At 37.9% G+C, this 20,575-nt stretch overlaps 2 protein-coding genes across 16 annotated transcripts in view; one reads left to right on the top strand and one right to left on the bottom strand.

Annotated features, from left to right (window-relative positions):
* Window positions 1–9,721, bottom strand: part of LOC135100440 (jerky protein homolog) — a 33,836-nt gene extending 24,115 nt beyond the window's left edge. For 4 of the 6 annotated variants that reach the window (XM_064003328.1, XM_064003325.1, XM_064003326.1 and 1 more), the window contains exon 1: window positions 9,587–9,717. The gene's annotated coding sequence lies outside the window, so the exon portion shown is untranslated. Of the gene's footprint in view, window positions 1–9,586 lie in introns of all 6 variants that reach the window. The other 2 variants (XM_064003330.1, XM_064003329.1) reach the window with 2 other exon arrangements.
* The window catches only part of LOC135100438 (PDZ domain-containing protein 8-like), a 176,566-nt gene that overhangs the window by 38,649 nt on the left and 117,342 nt on the right, over window positions 1–20,575 (top strand). For 9 of the 10 annotated variants that reach the window (XM_064003318.1, XM_064003317.1, XM_064003316.1 and 6 more), the window contains 2 exons: window positions 10,500–10,697; window positions 10,956–11,658. In XM_064003318.1, coding sequence (XP_063859388.1) covers window positions 10,500–10,697; window positions 10,956–11,658 — 901 coding nt within the window. The remainder of the gene's footprint in view (window positions 1–10,499; window positions 10,698–10,955; window positions 11,659–20,575) is intronic. The other variant, XM_064003322.1, reaches the window with a different exon arrangement.

The raw sequence follows: 20,575 nt of genomic DNA, 5'->3' as shown, positions 1-20,575 counted from the left end.
GTTGCAGACATTGCAAGAAGTGAAAGTACAAGTTATTCTGCAAGGAAAATGTTCCATATACATATGCATTTTGAGGCCTTGTTTAGTTATGGTATGAATTTCTGGTATGGGCAGACAACAAATTCACATTGGCTGGGCAGTGTCCATGGCAGGATGTGTAGATACACAAAGATTATGCTCACAATCTAAATGTATTCATCGTCACTGTCTTGATGGGAAACTGCAAGAAACTGACTGACAATCAGCTGCTTTGATGCTAACCTCACTCTTCCCCCCCCATCCCCCCTGCCCAGCCAGACATGGTGCCATGTAGCATATTATTTTACTTATCATTAATTATAACCATACTATCTTTATCTAATGTTTATTGATAAATCACCTGTCCATTAATAGCATTCATCTCATTACAGGATACTGTAAAACTCCAAAACTTATAGAAATCATGATTGAATAATTCACAATTTCACCAACAGACATCCTGTGTCCACAGCATCCCTGGATGCTGTCAAGATGTGAATTTGTTGCATGCCCATGCTTGAATTTCATAACAGCTAAAACAATGCCTCAAAATGCACATTTGCATATAACTTATTCAGCTTACAATAATTTGTATTTTCACCTTTAGCAATATCTGCAGAAACTCATGTTACACCTTGTATGTCAACAAACTCACTAAGCTTGTTTCCTGTCTCCTGTTTCATGATATTTGTGTTTAATTTATGTTTAGTACAGTAACAGTTTAATTTGATTTGAAAACAACCTTTGGCAAACAAGGTACAATAAAACTTTTTAGACATACTGGGAGATGTATTAGAACTGTAATGGGTAAACCTTGGTTAATCTGGGAAAATAGATAATTCAGAATGGCTCTAGAACTGAGGATGCCAAAGTATTGATGGTCAACCTGTATATATATATATATATATATACACACACACACACAGACAGTGTGGTCCATGAGTATTTCACTGGGTACTGTATGAGAAGTGTATTCCATCCACTGACAAATAAGGTTCCTGTACAGAGTCAGCTGCTCAGGATGAGAAGAATTAGTGGAGACAACTCATAACACCTAATTTGATTGAGGCTGTTTTAGCTGGAGATGAGATGTAAAGTTTCCAGTTTAGATTATTAGTAAAGGACAGACTAAGAAAGTTTATTGTAGAAGAGGGGGACAGTTAAACGTCAATGAAGAAGAGGGCTAATTAGCTTGAAGGTTGTTTTGAGTTGAAAAATGGAGGAATTGAGTTTTCGAGGCAATGAACAATGCTAAGTTTGCTCTTCCCCAGTCAGAAATTCTAGAAAGATCAGAAGTCTGGCATTCTTTGAGGGAGTTATTTAATTCCTGAAGGATTGCATGTCTATGAAAAGATATGGAAAAGTGCAGAGTGGTATCATCAGCATAGGAGTTTTCTTATTTCCAACACATGACATTTTCTGGGATTAAATTCTAGTTTCCATGTTTGGCTCTGTGCATTTATCTTGTCAATATCTTTTTGTAACTCCTTGCATTCATTTTCATCCTATATTATTTTTGTTATTTTTGCATCATCAGCAAAAAGGTTTATATAACTATTTAGATCCTCTGTCTTATCATTTATATATATATATTTGAAACATAATAGGTGGCAATGCAGAACTTTGTGGTACCCCACTTGTCACTTTACAGATCATGATCATGTAGTGTGTCTGATTACTGTTCTCATTTCCTTCCCGTGTAAATAATCGTCCAACCATCTCAATGCTTCTCCCTTTAGTTCTCTTTCATTCTCTAACTTCTGCATAAGACTTTTGTGGAGAACTTTATCAAATGGTTTCTTGAGATCCAGGTATACTGCATCAACTGATCTGACCCTCTCTTGCACTCCATCTATTACTCTCGTGTGAAAGCTCAGTAGATTTGTGACACAGGATCTCCCTTTCCTGAATCCAATTTGCTTTTCTGTAATTATCTTTTCATCTTCTAAATATTGCACCCATATATCTTTAATTACTATTTCACAAAGTTTGCTTACAGTACTTGTTAGTGACACTGGTCTGTAATTTAATGGTTCCATTTTATTTCCCCCTTTGTATATTGGGACTATGTTAGCTCTTTTCCATTCCCTTGGTACTTTTCCTTCTTTCAACAAGCTGTTGATTATATCCCATATGGGTTCCTCCATTTGTTCTCTGGATTGTTTTAATATCCATCCATTTACTTGATCTGGTCCCATATCTTTTCTAACATCCAGCTCTTCCAGCAGTTTCTTGATTTCTTGTCTCTTTACTTGTATCTCGTGTATTCCCTCATTCTGTGATACCACTCATTCAGTGCCACAAAATCAGTTTCCTTTGTAAACACATATTGAAAAACTCTTATTCATTAGTTCACTCATCTAATCAGCAGTTTCATAAATTCTCCCTTCTCTTTTTAACTGGTTTATGCCATCCCTGTGTTTCATTTTTCCATTTACGTATCTGTAGTAGAGTTTGGGGCTTTTCCTTGCATTTTTTTTACTATGCCACTTTCAAAATTTCTTTCTTCTCTTCTTATTATACCATATTCATTCCTTGCCTTTCTGTATTCTTCCTTAGTATTTCTGTTCATATTTCTCATCATTTTCCTCCATACCCTGTCCTTTTTCTTTTTTTGCTTCTACACACCTGGCATTATAATGTTCATCCTTCCCAATTTTTGCTTAATAACTAGTTACAAACTGTTGCAACCCCTTTATATACTTGCTCAAAAATATCTCATATTTTCTTACAATACTTAACCTTCAAATAGCTCTTTCCAGTTAATTTTTCTATAGAATTTATTAAGTTTTGCAAAGTTTAGCTTCTTTCTCCCATTTCTAAATTGTTCATTTCTGTGCAACACTGCTTCCTCTACTCGTATTTCTATTGTTACATGATCACTTCTTACCAGTGGACTCACACAATGTATCTTGGTCTACTTTCTAGGGTTTTTGTAAACACTAAGTCTAACTGTGATAGTTCTTCTCCTCTGCATCTTGTAAGTTTGCTCACCCACTGTCTCGTATTCATCATCATGGAATGTGTAAGTTCTTTGCTCCATGACCCAACATTTTTTTCCACTTCCATCTCCTCCCAGTTAATTCTTTTTTTTGTTTTTTTTTATTTATTTATTTTTTCTTATGTAGGAGGGACACTGGCCAAGGGCAACAAAAGTCCAATAAAAAAAAAATGCCCACTGAAATGCCAGTCCCATAAAAGGATCCAAAGTGGTAATCAAAAATTGGAGGATAAGTGTCTTGAAACCTCCCTCTTGAAGGAATTTAAGTCATAGGAAGGTGGAAATACAGAAGCAGGCAGGGAGTTCCTGAGTTTACCAGAGAAAGGGATGAATGATTGAGAATACTGGTTAACTCTTGCATTAGAGAGGTGGACAGAATAGGGGTGAGAGAAAGAAGAAAGTCTTGTGCAGTGAGGCTGCAGGAGGAAGGGAGGCATGCAGTTAGCAAGATCAGAAGAGCATTTAGCATGAAAATAGTGGTAGAAGACAGCTAGAGATGCAACATTGCGGCGGTGAGAGAGAGGCTGAGGACAGTCAAAGGAGAGGAGTTGATGAGATGAAAAGCTTTTGATTCCACCCTGTCTAGAAGAGCAGTATGAGTGGAAACCCCCCAGACATGTGAAGCATACTCCATACATGGACAGATAAGGCCCTTGTACAGAGTTAGCAGCTGGAGGGGTGAGGAAAAACTGGCAGAGATGTCTCAGAACACCTAACTTCATAGAAGCTGTTTTAGCTAGAGATAGGATGTGAAGTTTCCAGTTCAGATTATAAGTAAAGGACAGACCGAGGATGTTCAGTGTAGAAGAGGGGGACAGTTGAGTGTCATTGAAGAAGAGGGGATAGTTGTCTGGAAGGTTGTGTCGAGTTGATAGATGGAGGAATTGAGTTTTTGAGGCATTGAACAATACTAAGTTTGCTCTGCCTCAATCAGAAATTTTAGAAAGATCAGAAGTCAAGCGTTCTTTGGCTTCCCTGCATGAAATGTTTACTTCCTGAAGGGTTGGACGTCTATGAAAAGACGTGGAAAAGTGCAGGGTGGTATCATCATTGTAGGAGTGGATAGGACAAGAAGTTTGGTTTAGAAGATCATTAATGAATAATAAGAAGAGAGTGGGCGACAGGACAGAACCCTGAGGAACACCACTGTTAATAGATTTAGGAGAACAGTGACCGTCTACCACAGCAGCAATAGAACTGTCAGAAAGGAAACTTGAGATGAAGTTACAGAGAAAAGGATAGAAGCCGTAGGAGGGTAGTTTGGAGATCAAAGGTTATCTCTATCAAAAGCTTTTGATATGTCCAAGGCAACAGGAAAAGTTTCATCAAAATCTCTAAAAGAGGATGACCAAGATTCTTTAAGGAAAGCCAGAAGATCACCAGTAGAGTGGCCTTGACGGAACCCATACTGGTGATCAGATAGAAGGTTGTGAAGTGATAGATGTTTAAGAATCTTCCTGTTGAGGACAGATTCAAAAACTTTAGATAGGCAGGAAATTAAAGCAATAGGATGGTAGTTTGAGGGATTAGAACAGTCACTCTTTTTAGGAACAGGCAAGAAGGAAAGGTAGATGGTGACAGACAGAGCTGAAAGAGTTTGACTAGGCAAGGTTCAAGCACGGAGGCACAGTTTCGGAGAACAATAGGAGGGACCCCATAAAGTCCATAAGCCTTCCGAGGGTTTAAGCCAGCAAGGGCATGGAAAACATCATTGCGAGGAATTTTAATAGGTAGCATGAAGTAGTCAGAGGATGGAGGAGAGGAAGGAACAAGAAACGTCCAAGGTAGAGTTTTTAGCAAAGGTTTGAGCGAAGAGTTCAGCTTTAGAAATAGATGTGATAGCAGTGGTGCCATCTGGTCAAAATAAAGGAGGGAAAGAAGAAGCAAAGTTATTGGAGATATTTTTGGCTAGATGCCAGAAGTCACGAGGGGAGTTAGATCTTGAAAGGTTTTGACACTTTCTGTTAATGAAGGAGTTTCTGGCTAGTTGGAGAACAGACTTGGCATGGTTCCAGGCAGAAATATAAAGTGCATGAGATTCTGGTGATGGAAGGCTTAAGTGAAGGAAGGAGGAACAGGTCTCTCTCTCTCTCTCTCTCTCTCTCTCTCTCTCTCTCTCTCTCTCTCTCTCTCTCTCTCTCTCTCTCTCTCTCTCTCTCTCTCTCTCTCTCTCTCTCTAGTGTTGAAGTCATCTACTAAGAGCACTTTGTTACTTTTCCTTATCATGTCCTCTGTTGCTATTTCTTGTTTCTAGTTCCATAGTTTTATATCTATTGGTTTTCCATGCATTAGTTTTTGGTGGCATGTACATCATAATGACCTTCCTTTTTTTAACTTCCTTTGATCTTAATCAACACTCAAAGTTTGTGCCATTCCATCACCATATTCCACTTCCTCAACAGCAATATCCTCTTTACCAGTATCATCACTCCTCCTCCTCCCTTTCCTTTTCTGTCTCTCCTCCATGTGCTACAACCTTCCTTTGGAAATCTCATCTTTATTCCCTCTTTTAGTTTGGTTTCTGTTAAACATACTATGTATGGTTTATTGTTCTTTAGGTAGTCTTTAAGTTCCAGTAGGCTCGACACCAAACCATCTATATTTGTATACATAATTTTTAAGCTTGTGTGTGTGTGTGTGTGTGTGTGTGTGTGTGTGTGTGTGTGTGTGTGTGTGTGTGTGTGTGTGTGTGTGTGTGTGTGTGTGTATTTACCTAGTTGTATAGTATGGGGTCCGAGCCAAAGCTCAATTAGTCCTGTCTCCATACCCGAATTTGTCCAATCTCTCTTTAAACATGTGCACACTCTTTGCCGCAACCACCTCTTCTTTTAAGTTATTCCATATTTCAACCGTTCGATGCGGAAAGCTGTATTTCTTAATATCTCCCAAACAATGACTCTTCTTTAATTTCTTTATATGTCCCCTTGTACGTCTATCTCCTTCCTCCACTTTTACAACTAGATCATCTCTGTCTATCTTCTCCATGCCATTTCCTAATTTGAACATTGTTATCAGGTCTCCTCTTTCCCTTCTTTCTTGCAGTGTTGGTAATCCAATTTCTTCCAGTCTTTCCTCGTAACTTAGGTCTTCCAATTCAGGTATCATTTTCGTAGCTGTTCTTTGTATCCTTTCCAATTTCCTTATATCTTTCTTCTTGTGTGGAGACCATACCACTGCTGTGTATTCCAGTTTGGGGCGTATCATGTGTGTTATTATTTTCTTCATAATTTCTTTGTCTAGGTAATTAAATGCCACCCTGATATTTGCTAGCAAATTATATGTAGAGCCAAATATTCCATTGATGTGTTTTTCTGGTGATAGCGTGTCTTGAATTATTACTCCCAGGTCTTTTTCTTCTTTGCTCTTTCGTATTGTGATTCCTCCCATCTTATACTCCCATGAAGGTCTCCTTTTACTTCTTCCCATCTCCATTACATGGCACTTCTTTATATTAAATTCTAATTTCCATTGTTTACTCCATTCATAAATTCTATCAATATCCCTCTGTAGTTCCTCACAATCCTCTTGGTTCTTTATTACTTTCATCAATTTTGCATCATCTGCAAACATGTTAATGTAGCTATTTAAACCCACCGTCATATCATTTATATAGACCTGAAACATTATAGGTGCCAACACAGACCCTTGTGGTACTCCGCTTGTTACTTCGCACCAACTTGATTTATTATCTCTGATTACTGTACTCATTTCCCTACCTTGGAGATAATCCTTCATCCACTTAAGTATTTTTCCTTTTAGCCCTCCTTGATGTCCCAGTTTCCATATGAGACTTTTATGTGGAACTGTATCAAAAGCTTTTTTCAGATTAAATAGACTGCATCAACCCAACCATCTCTCTCTTGTAGTTTATCTATTACTCTTGTATAAAAGCTCAGTAAGTTTGTTACGCAAGATCTCTCTTTCCTGAAACCAAATTGTTTTTCTGTTATTATATTTTCTTGTTCAAGATATTGCACCCATCTGTTTTTAATGACTATTTCACAGAGTTTACTTACAATACTCGTGAGTGAGACTGGTCTGTAATTCAGTGGTTCCATTTTATTACCTCCTTTGTATAACGGTACTATATTTGCTCTCTTCCATTCCTTTGGTACTTTTCCCTCCTTCAAAGAACTGTTAATTATCTCCCATATTGGTTCTTCCAATTCCTCTCTACATTCTTTCAATATCCATCCATTTACTTCGTCTGGTCCCATCGCCTTCCTAGTATCTAGCTCTTCCAGTAGTCTTTTAATTTCTTTTCTTTCCACTTGTATGTTTTCTATTCCTTTCTGTTGTTCCTCATCTCCCAGTGATGCAAAGACAGTTTCTCTTGTAAATACAGACTTAAAGCTTTTATTCAATATCTCAGCCATCTCTTGTGTGGTTTCATAAATTTCTCCATTTTTCTTCAGCTTTGTAATGGTATCTCCATGCTTTATTTTTCCATTTACATATCTATAGAAAAGTTTGGGTTCTTCTTTACACTTTCCAACTACATCTCTTTCAAAATTTCTTTCTTCTTCTCTTCTTATTTTAACATAATCATTTCTAGCTGTCCTGTATTCTCCATTTATCTCATTCCATTGTTTCCTAATTTTTTTCCATGCCCTCTCCTTCTTCATTTTTGCCTCTGCACACTTTGCATTAAACCACACTTTCTTATTTTCTTTTACCTTATATCTTGGCACATATCTTTCAACACCTCTAAACTTGCTTAAAAACACTTCATATTTTTTCTGCACCTCCATACCTCTTAATAAATTACTCCAATCAAGCTCTCCGTAGAATTTCTTTAACCCTGTAAAGTCTGCTTTAGCATAATTTTTTCTCTCATTTTTATATTCCTCATTGAATTTTGGCACTTCTTCTTTGATCTCTATCTCCATCTTCACATGATCACTTTTTCCCACTGGACACAAATATTCTATACTTGGTTCATTTTCTGGCTTTTTTGTAAAAACCAAGTCTAGTAGTGATGGTTCATCTTCCTCTCTGTACCTAGTATTTTCTTTCACCCATTGATCCATCGTGTTTACCATCATAGTCTGTAAAAATTCTTCACTCCGTGTACTGGCAATCCCTGTCACCTCCATCTTCCCCCAGTTTATCTCCTTGCTATTAAAATCTCCTACTAGTAACACCTTGTTTCTTATCTTTAGCATGTCATCTATACTTTTTATGAACTCGCTTTGCATGTGCTTATAATCATCAGTCCACCAAGTGTTGGTCTTTGGAGGCATGTACGCAACAATAATTTTTCTGCTTTCTTGTCCTTGGATCTTGATCTCCACACTCAATGTTTCTGACCTCCCTTCACCATATTCCACTGTTTCTATCAAGATGTTTTTTCTTACTAGAATCATCACTCCTCCTCCTCCCTTATTCTTTCTGTCTCTTCTCCATGTGTTATATCCTTCTTCAAATTCAACATTAATCTCCCTTGTTAGTTTTGTTTCTGTAATGCATGCCACTTCTGGTTTCTTTTCATGTAAATAATCTCTTAGTTCCCTTAGGCTGGACACTAATCCATCTATGTTTGTATACATAACTTTAATTTTATTTATTGTGGACCCATTTCTTTTGTGTTCTCTCTTTGTTGTCTTACTTCTTGCCCCGCATTCTTTAACCACCATTTCCTCATTTTCATGTCTATCACTCTCTATATATACCTTTCTGCCTGTTCCTGTGTTCTCTCTTCGTTTTTTGTCTTGGCCTCCTCTTTTAACTCTTTCACCTTGTTTCTTTCCTCCTCATTCATTTCTCTTCTTATATATATATCCTTCATACCCTCTATCTTTCTTAACAAACTCGTTCTTCTCAAGATGTGTTCGGCTGCCGCTTGGGTATTAAGTCTTATTTTCATGGGACGTTTCCCCCCTTCTGAATATTTCCCAATCCTGTACACTTCTTCTATTTGTATATCCGTTTCATCTCCTTCTTCTACAATTTTCCCAATGATTTCTTTTGCTCTTTGTAATTCTTCTCGTTCTCTTAGAACTTTATTTGATATGGTCTTCTCTTTATCCCCAAACACCATCAGGCACATCTTTTTTTGTACCGTATCCCTTACTATGTTATCTTTTTCCTTAATGATTTTCACTACTTTTTTCGCCATCTCTTTATCATGTTGTTCTTGCTGTTTTCTTATTATTTCTGTCATATCTATTTTCTCTTGTTCTCTCTCTTCTTTCCAACTTTTCACTTCCTTTTCAACTAAGCCTTTTACTTCACTTTGGATTTTGCCTTCATCTATCCTAACTTCTTTCTTCTCCACCATGCTCCTTAACTTTCCATTTTCTTTTTTGAGTTCTTGTATTTTTTCACTGTACTTTACATTTAAATCCACTATCTTTTCCACTTCCTCTCTCAGTTTCTTATTTTCCCTTTCTCTTTTTAACTCCCTTTCAACTCTTCCAGCTCTTCAACAATGTCGTTCATGTCTTTAAGTCCCCTCTCCTTATCTCCTTTCCATCCTCTGACTAATGTCACCAATCCTCTTATTTCCTCTCTAATCTTTTCATTCTCTTCTTCTGATTTCCATAATCTTGCATTTAACCTGCCTACCTGTATATCTTATTCACTAAATCCTTCAAATTTTGGTGTGCCTCTGGGCGACGGCGACGCGGCGGCGGCCGCCATCACGCTTTGTTTACAACCGATTCGGATTCGGTGTTTTCACCCACAATTTTCACTTCATCTATTCCATCTCCAATCTTTTTTCTACTTCTCCCATAAAAACTCCACCCCACACTGTGCACTTTCTTATACTTTTGTATGGAGACAGGCTAAGAAAATACCTCGGACCCTGTACCCACAAATAGGCAAGTTCGGCGCAGCTGCTCCTGACACGTCTGCTCTCAACGAAGTCTCCAGTGTATGTGTGTGTGTGTGAGAACAAATTTCACATCTTAATTATCTGACTGAACAAGGAAGGAGGAACAGCTCTCTCTCTCTCTCTCTCTCTCTCTCTCTCTCTCTCTCTCTCTCTCTCTCTCTCTCTCTCTCTCTCTCTCTCTCTCTCTCTCATATTTTTTTTATAAAATGTGGTGAATTGATAACATAACTTGTCATTCCATTACCAGCACCCCAATTCAAAGTTAATAGATTTTTCATCCAATAGATATTAGAGGTTGCTGTCCTTCATATAGATGGCTGATCTATGTACAATGTATACCATATATTACTTATTTCTTGCCCAGAAATCAGGGGTCGACCTACACTTGAGATCAACCTATAATCAAGGAAATACAGTATATATTTCATAGCAACAAAGGGGAGACTTAGCTGAACATATTTATTATTTTGGTTTAAAGATTAATAAGGACAAATTAAGAAATAATCATTATGAATAAGTAGGTTCAATAACTTATATTTTTTCTAATAATTTGATAGTTTGTACACTGCATGAATATTTTGCTGTTATTAGAATACTGCCTTAGTATATATTGTAAACCAATGATTGTATTATTTTCATCAGATGATAGAATCAGTCCAGCAAAATTCTCCAGCCCATCTTGCAGGCCTTCGGAAAAATGATGTAGTATTAGCTGTAAATGGAACATACTTAAACTCCGGCCAGCAGGCAGCAAAGCTATTTTCTACCTGCAATATCAATGGTGATAACAATAGTATTACCATAAGGGTGAAGAGATTAGTCTATTCTGAAGCAAAGAAGGTGAGTACAACTAGTCAAACAGTAACTAATTTATTTTGGGAAAACATTGATTTCATGACATACTCTCAACCATATGTGATGTATTTTATATTTTTTTGTGGTATGGATGTCCCAAATGATATTTTCTGAAGTCTACACCTGTAGTTACTTGATATCTCTGAATAATTTGTTAGTAGATTAGATTCTTTTCATTAATTGCTATTATTACATATTAAGTACCACTTTAAATTTGGTTGAAATCTCTTTTTACTACCTCAGATATTAGCTGAGCACAAAACTGTGGGCTCAGATGCTTCTTCAGCTGTTGTCGGGGAAGATGCTTCAGGTAGACTTCATGTGTTCTCCAGTGCCCAGTCCAGTGTGGCACCTTGCACCAGCAGCTGTAGTTATAGTGGAGACAAATCTTCTTGTGCCTGGGTAGACACCTCCAGTAGTGGTCCATCTGGATGTGCTTGGACAAATGATGTTACTGGTGCTGCTCGTGTTGGCAGGAATGCGGCTGTTGGTAGTGTTGGTGATGGTAGTATAAATCATGGTGATAAATGTAGAGGAGGCAGAAATGAAGCAGGAAACCTCACCTTTCACTTTATGGTCAGTAGTGGTGGTCATAGTAATGTTATGGGAGGCATCAGTGGTGGGGGTGGTAGTAGTAGCAGTGGTGGCAGAGGTGGTAGCAGCAGCAGCATCAGTAATTGCAGCAGTGTTAGTGGTTGTGGAGGTGGTAGTAGTAATGAAAGTAATAATATGATTGCTTGCACTTGTAGTGGTAGCTCTGGGGTTATGCTGAATGGCACTGATGATGATGGAATGCCTGGAGGGTCACGTGCTATTAGTCCTTCTCATTTGCTTGCTGGGATAATGGGTACCTTCAACGGAAGCCGGCCAGCTAAGCACCGCTCTTTGCCAGGCTCTCCTGTCCTGCAGCGCACCTGTAGGAATCGTGTTTACTCTACACGTGATGGTAAACATATTAACATTTCTTGCCTTGTAATTCACTGTTTTCTGTTTTCTCATTTTGTTGCTGCAATATATGAAAAGACATTACTTATGCAAAAGGTACTCCTTGATCCCCCCCCCTCTCTCTCTCTCTCTCTCTCTCTCTCTCTCTCTCTCTCTCTCTCTCTCTCTCTCTCTCTCTCTCTCTCTCTCTCTCTCTCTCTCTCTCTCTCTCTCTCTCTCTCTCTCTCTCTCTCTCTCTCTCTCTGTGTCTGATCACTTCAGTGTGGTGATCCTTATTGACAAGAGATGATGAGTCATTCTTCCTTAGTCATGTACACCTGACGCACTTCATTTTTGACACCACTTCAATATCTTTTTTTATTTTAGTTTTTAATTAGTGCAGAAGAGAAAACTTGTTTAATATCAAGTACATGTAATAAATGAAAGGACAGTAAACTTGGAAATAAAAAAAAAAGGGGGCTGGGTGATGGAGTGAAAACACCAACAATCATATATGTAAATGAAACTTGGCTTTGAAATGTAAGAATGAGGTCAAGGATCCAAACTGTTGAAGTGAATTATATGAGTATTTGATGTGTAAAGAATGGATGGTGAAAGTATACCCTGATATATTAAGTAAAGATGAAGGATTGAAATATGAATTAGATATGTGAGTTAAGTATAGCACCCTTAAATGGTTTGGTCATAGTGAGAGAATTGTGGTTCTTGCTGCAGTGATGTTTGCAACACAGACAAAAATTGAGAAAACAGTGCTTGAAAGTTCCATTCCTCACCCAGCCACACCCATACTTACCTCACTCCAGCCCTGAGCTGAAATGGGGCAAGTGACCATATTTGGTATATGCCTCAGAACTGTCAAAACCCCATTGGCTGGGAGGTGTTAATTCACCATAATCTTGTCTTGGACGCTTATCTTTCTCTAGCATGGAACATCTTACCATGTGGTCTATAAGTGAGAAAGAAGTTAATATATTTTTAGATTCCAACTCCTTGGACTTGTCCTTTGGGCTTTCAGAATATGTTTGTTACCTCATAGGAGAGATTGAGTAGATTATTAAGTGCATGGAGCAATTCAATTTTGACCCAAGAGTCACTTACCTCACTTCAGTAGAGGGTGCCACTGCTGTAGTAAGTGAGATGACAGAGAGTATATATGAATATGACATATGCAGTGGGTGCAAGAGGATAACCTCCATTGAAATGGGAGAGCCAAGCACTGGAAATAAGAAGTGAGAAGAAAATGCCAAGACCAGAATATGCAAGGATAGGAATAAACAAAGATTTCTGTTATACCCATCTCATTGGGGGAGTTCTTTGGAAGATGTCTTATATAGTTAGATAAATCTACTCTGATGTTTGCTCCTTGGAACTTTCCCCCCAAAAAATGGTTATGACAGAAGGGTCTCCATTTCCTCTTGACCATGCACTCAACTAATGAATAATCTCATTGAATCTCTCATCTCTTTTTCAAATATTCCAACATTGTCTTCACGTTGTATAGGGAGTTTTTGTCTCACACTCACAACATCCACTCAATTTTTGTGTATCCTTGTAGTTTCATTTCTTTACATCTTTCATTAGACCATCTGAAAGTTCTGCTTCTGACAACCTACATGACTACAATTCGTTCCTACATCCTTACCAAACATACCAAACCTTCTATAGTAAACCCTGCCTAAGTTAGATTAATTGGGGGAACACCAATCAGAAATATCAGAAAATCTGAGTTATCAGAGGAAAACTAGATGTAGCCTTAGAAGCCATCATCAAGACCAGCAAACACAGCAGGAATCAGGCTGTTGTGTGTGGCACAGCAAGACACTGGCCATACAGAGAGCAGGCAGTGTTTCTAGTGCACATACGATTGTAAACATTGTGTAGTTATGTTATGCTCTGCATATTGGGAGAAAATTAATATTTGATATTTAAATTATGTGTTTAATATTTAATATTTAAATTTGTATCAATTCTCTCTGGTGCACATCTTGAAAAATTTTTCTTTAGCATTGGGAGTAGTGACTTTCACACTCGCCTCTTTCAACGTCACCAAGCATCTCACTGTGGTTTCTTCTGTTCTTGTAATTATGTTAAAACCAAAGGACATTTCAGTCAACAGTCATTTTCTCCTATCCCTTCATTTGGATAACTCAGGATAAGACAAGATGTGATGCTCTACAGTAGAATAGTACATTAGATACCTATCTGATGTCTATCTGAGTGTCCAGTTTTCCCCATATATCTTGGAGAACAGTCTGAGATATCATGTATCTATCAGAGTACTTGAGTGTCCAACTTCCCCCGTATATCTCAGTTGACAATCTAAGATATCCAACCCTTATTTATCTGAGGTCATAAAAGTGTGCAACTTATCCAATATTCAAGGTATTTGGCTCTAACTTAGGCGGGATTTAGTGTATATGCACTGTCCTCCTTATTTACACTAAACACCTTTCATATAATCCATCTTCACTGTCTGGAATATACATCTTTGAACATATTTCTCTGCACAGTATCAGTATCAGTATCATGACCAGTAAGGTTTATTTCAGCAATAATTTCCATGTATGTAAAAATGAAGTTTGTAAAGTTAATTTTTCACATGATGTGAGCAACAGTATCAAATAATGGAGTACCTTTTGTAGTATTTCATGTACACACTTTGTTATTTTCTTCACATCTTTGGGACTGGAGCTTATACACACCCTATTACTCGTAGTGAATGCAGCATGTCTTTGTCTGATTTGTCATCCAGAAAATAAAAGCTTGAATTCTTCTTGTTCAGTATATTTTCACATGTGTTTTCCTTTTTGCTTGTTTTTTTTCATGTATATAGCTAAAATATGTTCCATTATATTTATTCTTTTAGTTCTCTCATTTGTTGGGATTGTTAAGAAGCATTTGTAAGGACCTTATTGCTATAATGATAACATCAATCTTATTGTTATATATCTGTTTTGTTTGTCATGTAGTTTTATGAATGTGTATGAAAGCAGAGATCAACAAAATCAGTTCATTTGATTTTTTGAAATGTATGCGGTAATGAAAACTTTGTTGTAAAGAATGGAATGGCAAGATGGAACAAATGCATAAACTTGTGAATTAAGCAAGTAACAGGAGAAAGAAAACACTGTTTTCTAATAAAGTATCAAATACTGTGAAATATCATGTAGTATGGGTAATTGAGATATTCAGAAAAGAAAAGGCAAGCACACCACCAAATAAAAAAAAAAAGATTTTTGGTACCAGTAGAAACACACTCCTTTCCTGTATAACCTGATGTTGAGTTTGTCTCTTTGTTACTGAAAAGAGCAGGTAAATAACACAAGTAATATCTAGCATCCCCAGCTCCCACACACTGGCTGGCTTTAGATCATGCATTAAGGAATGGAGGCCCATTCTCGCTACTATGGCTGCTGCCCAGTAGCTGAGCACATAACATTTTGAGTTAATCAGCACACCACCTGGTGTGTATGGGCATTTAGTTATTCTCAGAGCACAGTGTGGCTCCCCTCATATAATTTAGTAGCCCATTGTTCTTACCATTGTCAAGATGAGGATCAGTGACAGCACTGATCTTTAACCTGGTACTTATGAGCTTACCAGGAAGTAGAAAAAGCAATTAAGGGGCACAACTGGCAAAAATGTTATCTTGGTTATTTCTTACCCAATCAAGCTGAAATATTTACACACAATAGAGTTCTGAATGTACATTATTTTTGGTTGAAGTGTTGTTTCTCCAAAAGTCAGTGGTTTTTGAGTTATAAGCCTTTTTTTTTTTTTTTTCAAATGAGCTAATCTATGAAGAAACTTACCGTACGTCTTTTTGCTTGACACAGTAGTTAAATCAAGTATTGTACTACAATCTTGACCCAAAGTTTGTAGATCAGACAAAAATTAGTTTTTACAAATTTTTGTTTAGTACACTTTTTTTTTCTTGATTTTTTCTTAATGAAAATTCAATAAAAAAAAACTTGGGTTTTGAGTTAGAGCAGTGACTTGGGTAGAGATTTTTTTTTTCTTTTCTCTACTGAAAAAAGAAAACAGACTTAAAATTGGTTGACACATTTTTGAGATATACTCATTTGAAGTTAAAGATTTTTTGTTTTGAGAAAACACATTTAAAGTTTTGCTTACATTTACTAACAATAAAAAAAAAACTTAAAAATTACATGGGGACAAGATAGGACATTTGTACCAACTACTAGTGTGCCCCGGCCTGGTATGATGTATCTGTCAGTCTCTTCCTCTTCCTTCCAGCCTGGGTTTCCTGCTGTGTATCCTGCTTTTGTTTTCTTTTTGTGTCTTAGTGTTTGGTGCCTCTTTTTCTCCTTATCTCTTCTCTCTTGTGCTTTAGTGATGGGGCTAGACACTCCAAATCTAATGCACTACAGCAAATTGGACTAAGAGTATCCAAAATTATGCTCCCAGATTGTCATCTGAGACACAGAGCGAGTCCTGTGCAGTCCAGCATATTTGTCCTTTGACACCCTCCTCCAGACTTTTGAGTGTAGACTCTCGTTTTCATTCTGGATGCGTCCAGAGAGGCACTTCTACAGCAGTGCTGGATTTGCAAGATCTTTGTAAACACCCTTTACAAGTTCCAGCTGCTTGCCAGGGATTTTGGACAGGTAGAGCTTCTTGGTGCTGTGAGGCTCTGGCTCCTTCCCCAGAGCCTCTGCCCTCTGCATGAAGCACCAAGACTCTTCTCCAGTAGGACAGAGACTATGCTGTACGACATCCTTGGCAGACAGGTGATAAAAGATGACATGGTTGGCGGTGCTGCAGTCCTGGGAGTCTCACACGAACAAATGACAGAGCATTCTGAGTTCATCCCCTTGTTATTGACGACAACCTCAACATTCTTCATACATTTGCCACTGATCATGTTGCTGAAGAGACTTTGCAGCTGTGTACTATTCAGCAGTACATTCGTCGGTGACATTACACCTGGAGATGGAGGTGTACATGGAAGAGGTAGTGGTGGATGTTGATGGGTTACCACAGCTGACGTCGTGGCGGGGATTTTGGTGGTGGTGGTGGTGGTTGCGGAGGATGATGTATGATGTTCCGCTCCATCTGCTCTTCTGGCAAGCTGCAGCTGTTGAGCTGCTATACCACGTTGTTGCCTCATCTTCCCTATCTTGCTTTTAGGCATTGTGCTGAGAAATTCAACAAAGCAATGAAGGCAAAAGCGACACGCTGCTACACGTGTGTGGCAGCAAGGCAGCACTGAGGCCATCGACAGTTGACCTGACTGTGTGACCTTGACAGCCAATCCATCCACCCACTGCCCGCCTTTAGGCTGCCAGGTGTAAGAGGCCTCAAAAATAAAACTGCGAAGACTTCATATTTCTAGCTTTCGTGAGACCTAGAACATCGACACTAGTAAAAGAGGATATTTAAAAGGCCAGCGTGCTCACCAAGCACCCTATAAATGCTTGTCAAGCCCTTTAAATTAATGCGTTGGTGGCATTTAAACTTTTCCCAACAAACATCTTGCCTGAATCTAAGAGAATATGGAGAAATACAGAAAACTAATTTTTTAAGGTAAACTCATCCAGTTGCGCCCCTTGAATAAGTGGAAAAGCATGTAGGCAAAAAAAGTAAATAAATAAATAAATAAAATAAAATAAAATAAAATAAAAAAAACTTTGGTTCCTACACCATGGAACAGGTACCGTACCTTCTCATTGTGTGGGTCCTGTCTGCTGATGTTGCTTTGAGAAGGTAGGGATGGAGGCTAATTGGTGCAGATGAATATTGGAATGCAGGTGACTGCAACGTGCAAAACTTACATAGCTTCACTGGTGTCTTCATTTCTGTCTGTAACAGTCCATTAAAACAACCTATGCTCACCATTCTGATAAACAACCGGTACTTGCATTAAATTCGGTATTAAAGATATTTACCAGCAATATCTTAATGAAGTGAACTGGCACATCCAAAGTGTTTTCATTGCATTTTGATCATGCAAAAACTTCATATTCATATTTTTAATAATATATTTGTGGTAACTTTCCCTTTTTTCTTCTCAATGTCTCAGTTCATACCATAATGGTACAAAGTTACATTAATATTTCAAATGGATTGTAAAAAAGAAAAAAATTACCCTATCCAGCTAATGAATCATTCATTATATATGTGGAAAAGTAACAGTTCATACTGGCTTCTCTAATAACAGACTTTAGTAGAACAGCATATGAGGCATGTAGTGGCAGAATGATGTATGTATATAAATTTATAGCTTGAAGTTGAATGTAGATATCAGAGTATTAAAGTGAAGTTGAATGTGGATATCAAAGTTTTAAAGTGAAGTTGAATGTGGATATCAAAGTTTTAAAAGAAAAATTAATGTTTTGTATCAGTGTAATGCTCTCAAAGAATGTAGTTTAACGAACTCATATTACAGAAAAAATTATGATAAAAACAGTCATAAACAGATCCATGTCATGGGTCATACACAAAATATTTAATGCCCCAAATTAAAATGGTAATATGAAAGTTTGATGTTAGTGATACAATTGATTATTTTTTATTAATTTTTAATGAAAAAATTATAATTATATTATTTTTCTTATTTCTTGAATATCATCTAAACTATAGAGTGACTCCGAGTGGTTGATATTATAATTTCAATATTCATCAGCCCATTTCATAGGTGTTGCATATGTTAATGTTGCATTGGAGGACAGAGGTCTCCTTATTGAAAAAGTAATCTTTAGGGTCTGAATCCCCTTCAGCAAGCATTATTTCAGACCAAAGATATTCCTGGGCATAAAAAATTGGCTGAAAAAATACCCAGTACTTGTGTGGTGTGAGCTAAAGTTGGGGGGAACCATCTCTACTACTTTCTAAGGCAGTGGATGCCATAATGTCTCAGAAACACAAATACACTCAGATTGTAGAAAGCAACACTATCTCAGATGTCTCCAGGTTGGACTGTTCTTCTCTTGGCATCGACCCAAAGCATCTTGACACCTCCCTCAACTTTTTTCTTCATTAACTTCTGCAACATTCATGGCCTTGGATCTAATTTTCAGTTTTTGAACACCACCTCTCCTCTACTAAACCTCACCTTTTTTTTTTGCCTCGTCAAAACACAGGTGTGTGAGGCAACTGATAGTAACCTCTTATCTGTTCCCTCCTACTTCCTCTATTCTCATTTTCAATCCAGAGCTGGATGTTGCCTCAGTGTGTGCAATGACCTAACTTGCTCTCCTGCCCATGCTCTTGAGTCTTCTGAATTTTCTACCATCTGGCTACAACTGCAGAGTCACCTAAGCTAAATTTATCTGTGCTGTATACCTATCACCTAACTCCTCTAACTATAAAATTTTTTTTGACCACTTAACTTCCAAAATGAAGCACATCCTGACTCTCTTCTCTTTTGTAGAGATCTTTATTATTGGAGACTGATGTTCACCACCTGCTTTGGTTTTCCTCTCCTTTCACTGACCAACCTGGTGAACTAGCTTTAACTTTGCTATCCTCCATGACCTAAAGCAATTATTGCAACACTCTACTTGTATTCCTAATCATCTTGGAGATAACCTGTAATCTTTCTGCTTATGCTGTCACTTTGTGTTCTCTGTTGGGCTCCTCCAATCACAACCTCTTATCTGTGTTTTGTTCTATCTCTCTAATTCCTCCTCAGGGTTCCCCAAAGCAAAGGTGCCCTTGGTGTTTTACCTCTGCCAGTTAGGGTGGTCCTGAGGAGGTATTATTCTGATTTTCCTTGGAATGACTACTGCTTTTGTGTCAGAGACTCATTTCTGTACGTTGAGCACATAACAGAGGTGATAATGTATGCCATGGAAGTGTACATTCATCACTCTTTCTCTTGACCTAAATCTTCCAAACCTTGGTTTAACTCAGTCTGTTAGAGAGGTGACCAACAAACAGTACTTGAGTTTTCCATCACCTGAATCTCATGCATTGTATATTTCTGTCTGGACTAATGCCAAGTCTGTTCTCCAACTAATCAAAACTCCTTCATCAATAGGAAATGTCAAAATCTCTCTATACAGTAAAATCCCTCTTATCCGGCATTTGAGTATCCGGCAGCTTCAAGTATCCGGCACATTTTTCCCCGAACCTTAAAATCAATAAAAAAATCAATGTGTACTCATAAAATCAATTAAAATTCCCACGCGAGGCATACTTTGTCCCCTCGCCACCAGAGCGCACTGCTTCGCGCCACCCGTGGCCCACTGCACTGTGTTTACTCAGTGACTCAGTCCCGCGTGTGCACTGTTTATTGCCTGATGCCTTCATCATGCCTAAAGTTGTAGAAAAGAGGAAGCGTGTTGTGCTTACACTTAAGCAGCTGATCAGATCAGTTGCTGATTAAGATCAGCTGATCTTTGTTATGGTAAGATGCGTGAGTGTAGGGTGGTGATTGTGGACATAATTTCACTTCTATTCAAGTATCCGGCAATATTCAAGTATCTGGCATGTCGACAGTCCCGTTGATGCCGGATAAGAGGGATTTTACTGTATCTAACTCTACTCATGACTTCTGGCTCCTCAGCAAAAATATCTTTGATAACCTTGCTTTTTCATCTTTCCCTTCTTTACTTCAACCTGATGATAGCACTGCCATCTCATCTATATCTAAAGTTGAACTCTACTCAGACCTTTGCTAAAAATTCTACCTTGGATTATTTAGGGCTTATTCCTCCCTCTACTCCACCCTCTGACTACTTTATGCTACCCATTAAAATTCTTCTTAGTGATGTTTTCCATGCCCTCATTGTCTTTAACCCTCAGAAGGCTTATGGACCTGATGGGGTCAATCTTATTTTTCTCTGAAACTGTGCCTCTATGCTTGCACCTTGCCTAATCAAACTCTTCCAACCTTGTCTATCACCATGTACCTTTCCTTCTTGCTGGAAATTTGCCTACATTCAGCCTGCTTA

Source organism: Scylla paramamosain, chromosome 5 (assembly GCF_035594125.1).
Source record: "Scylla paramamosain isolate STU-SP2022 chromosome 5, ASM3559412v1, whole genome shotgun sequence".
NCBI classification, from domain to species: Eukaryota; Metazoa; Arthropoda; class Malacostraca; order Decapoda; family Portunidae; genus Scylla; species Scylla paramamosain.
Note: the sequence above shows the minus strand (reverse complement) of the source record. Positions and strands in the feature narration are given on the sequence as shown.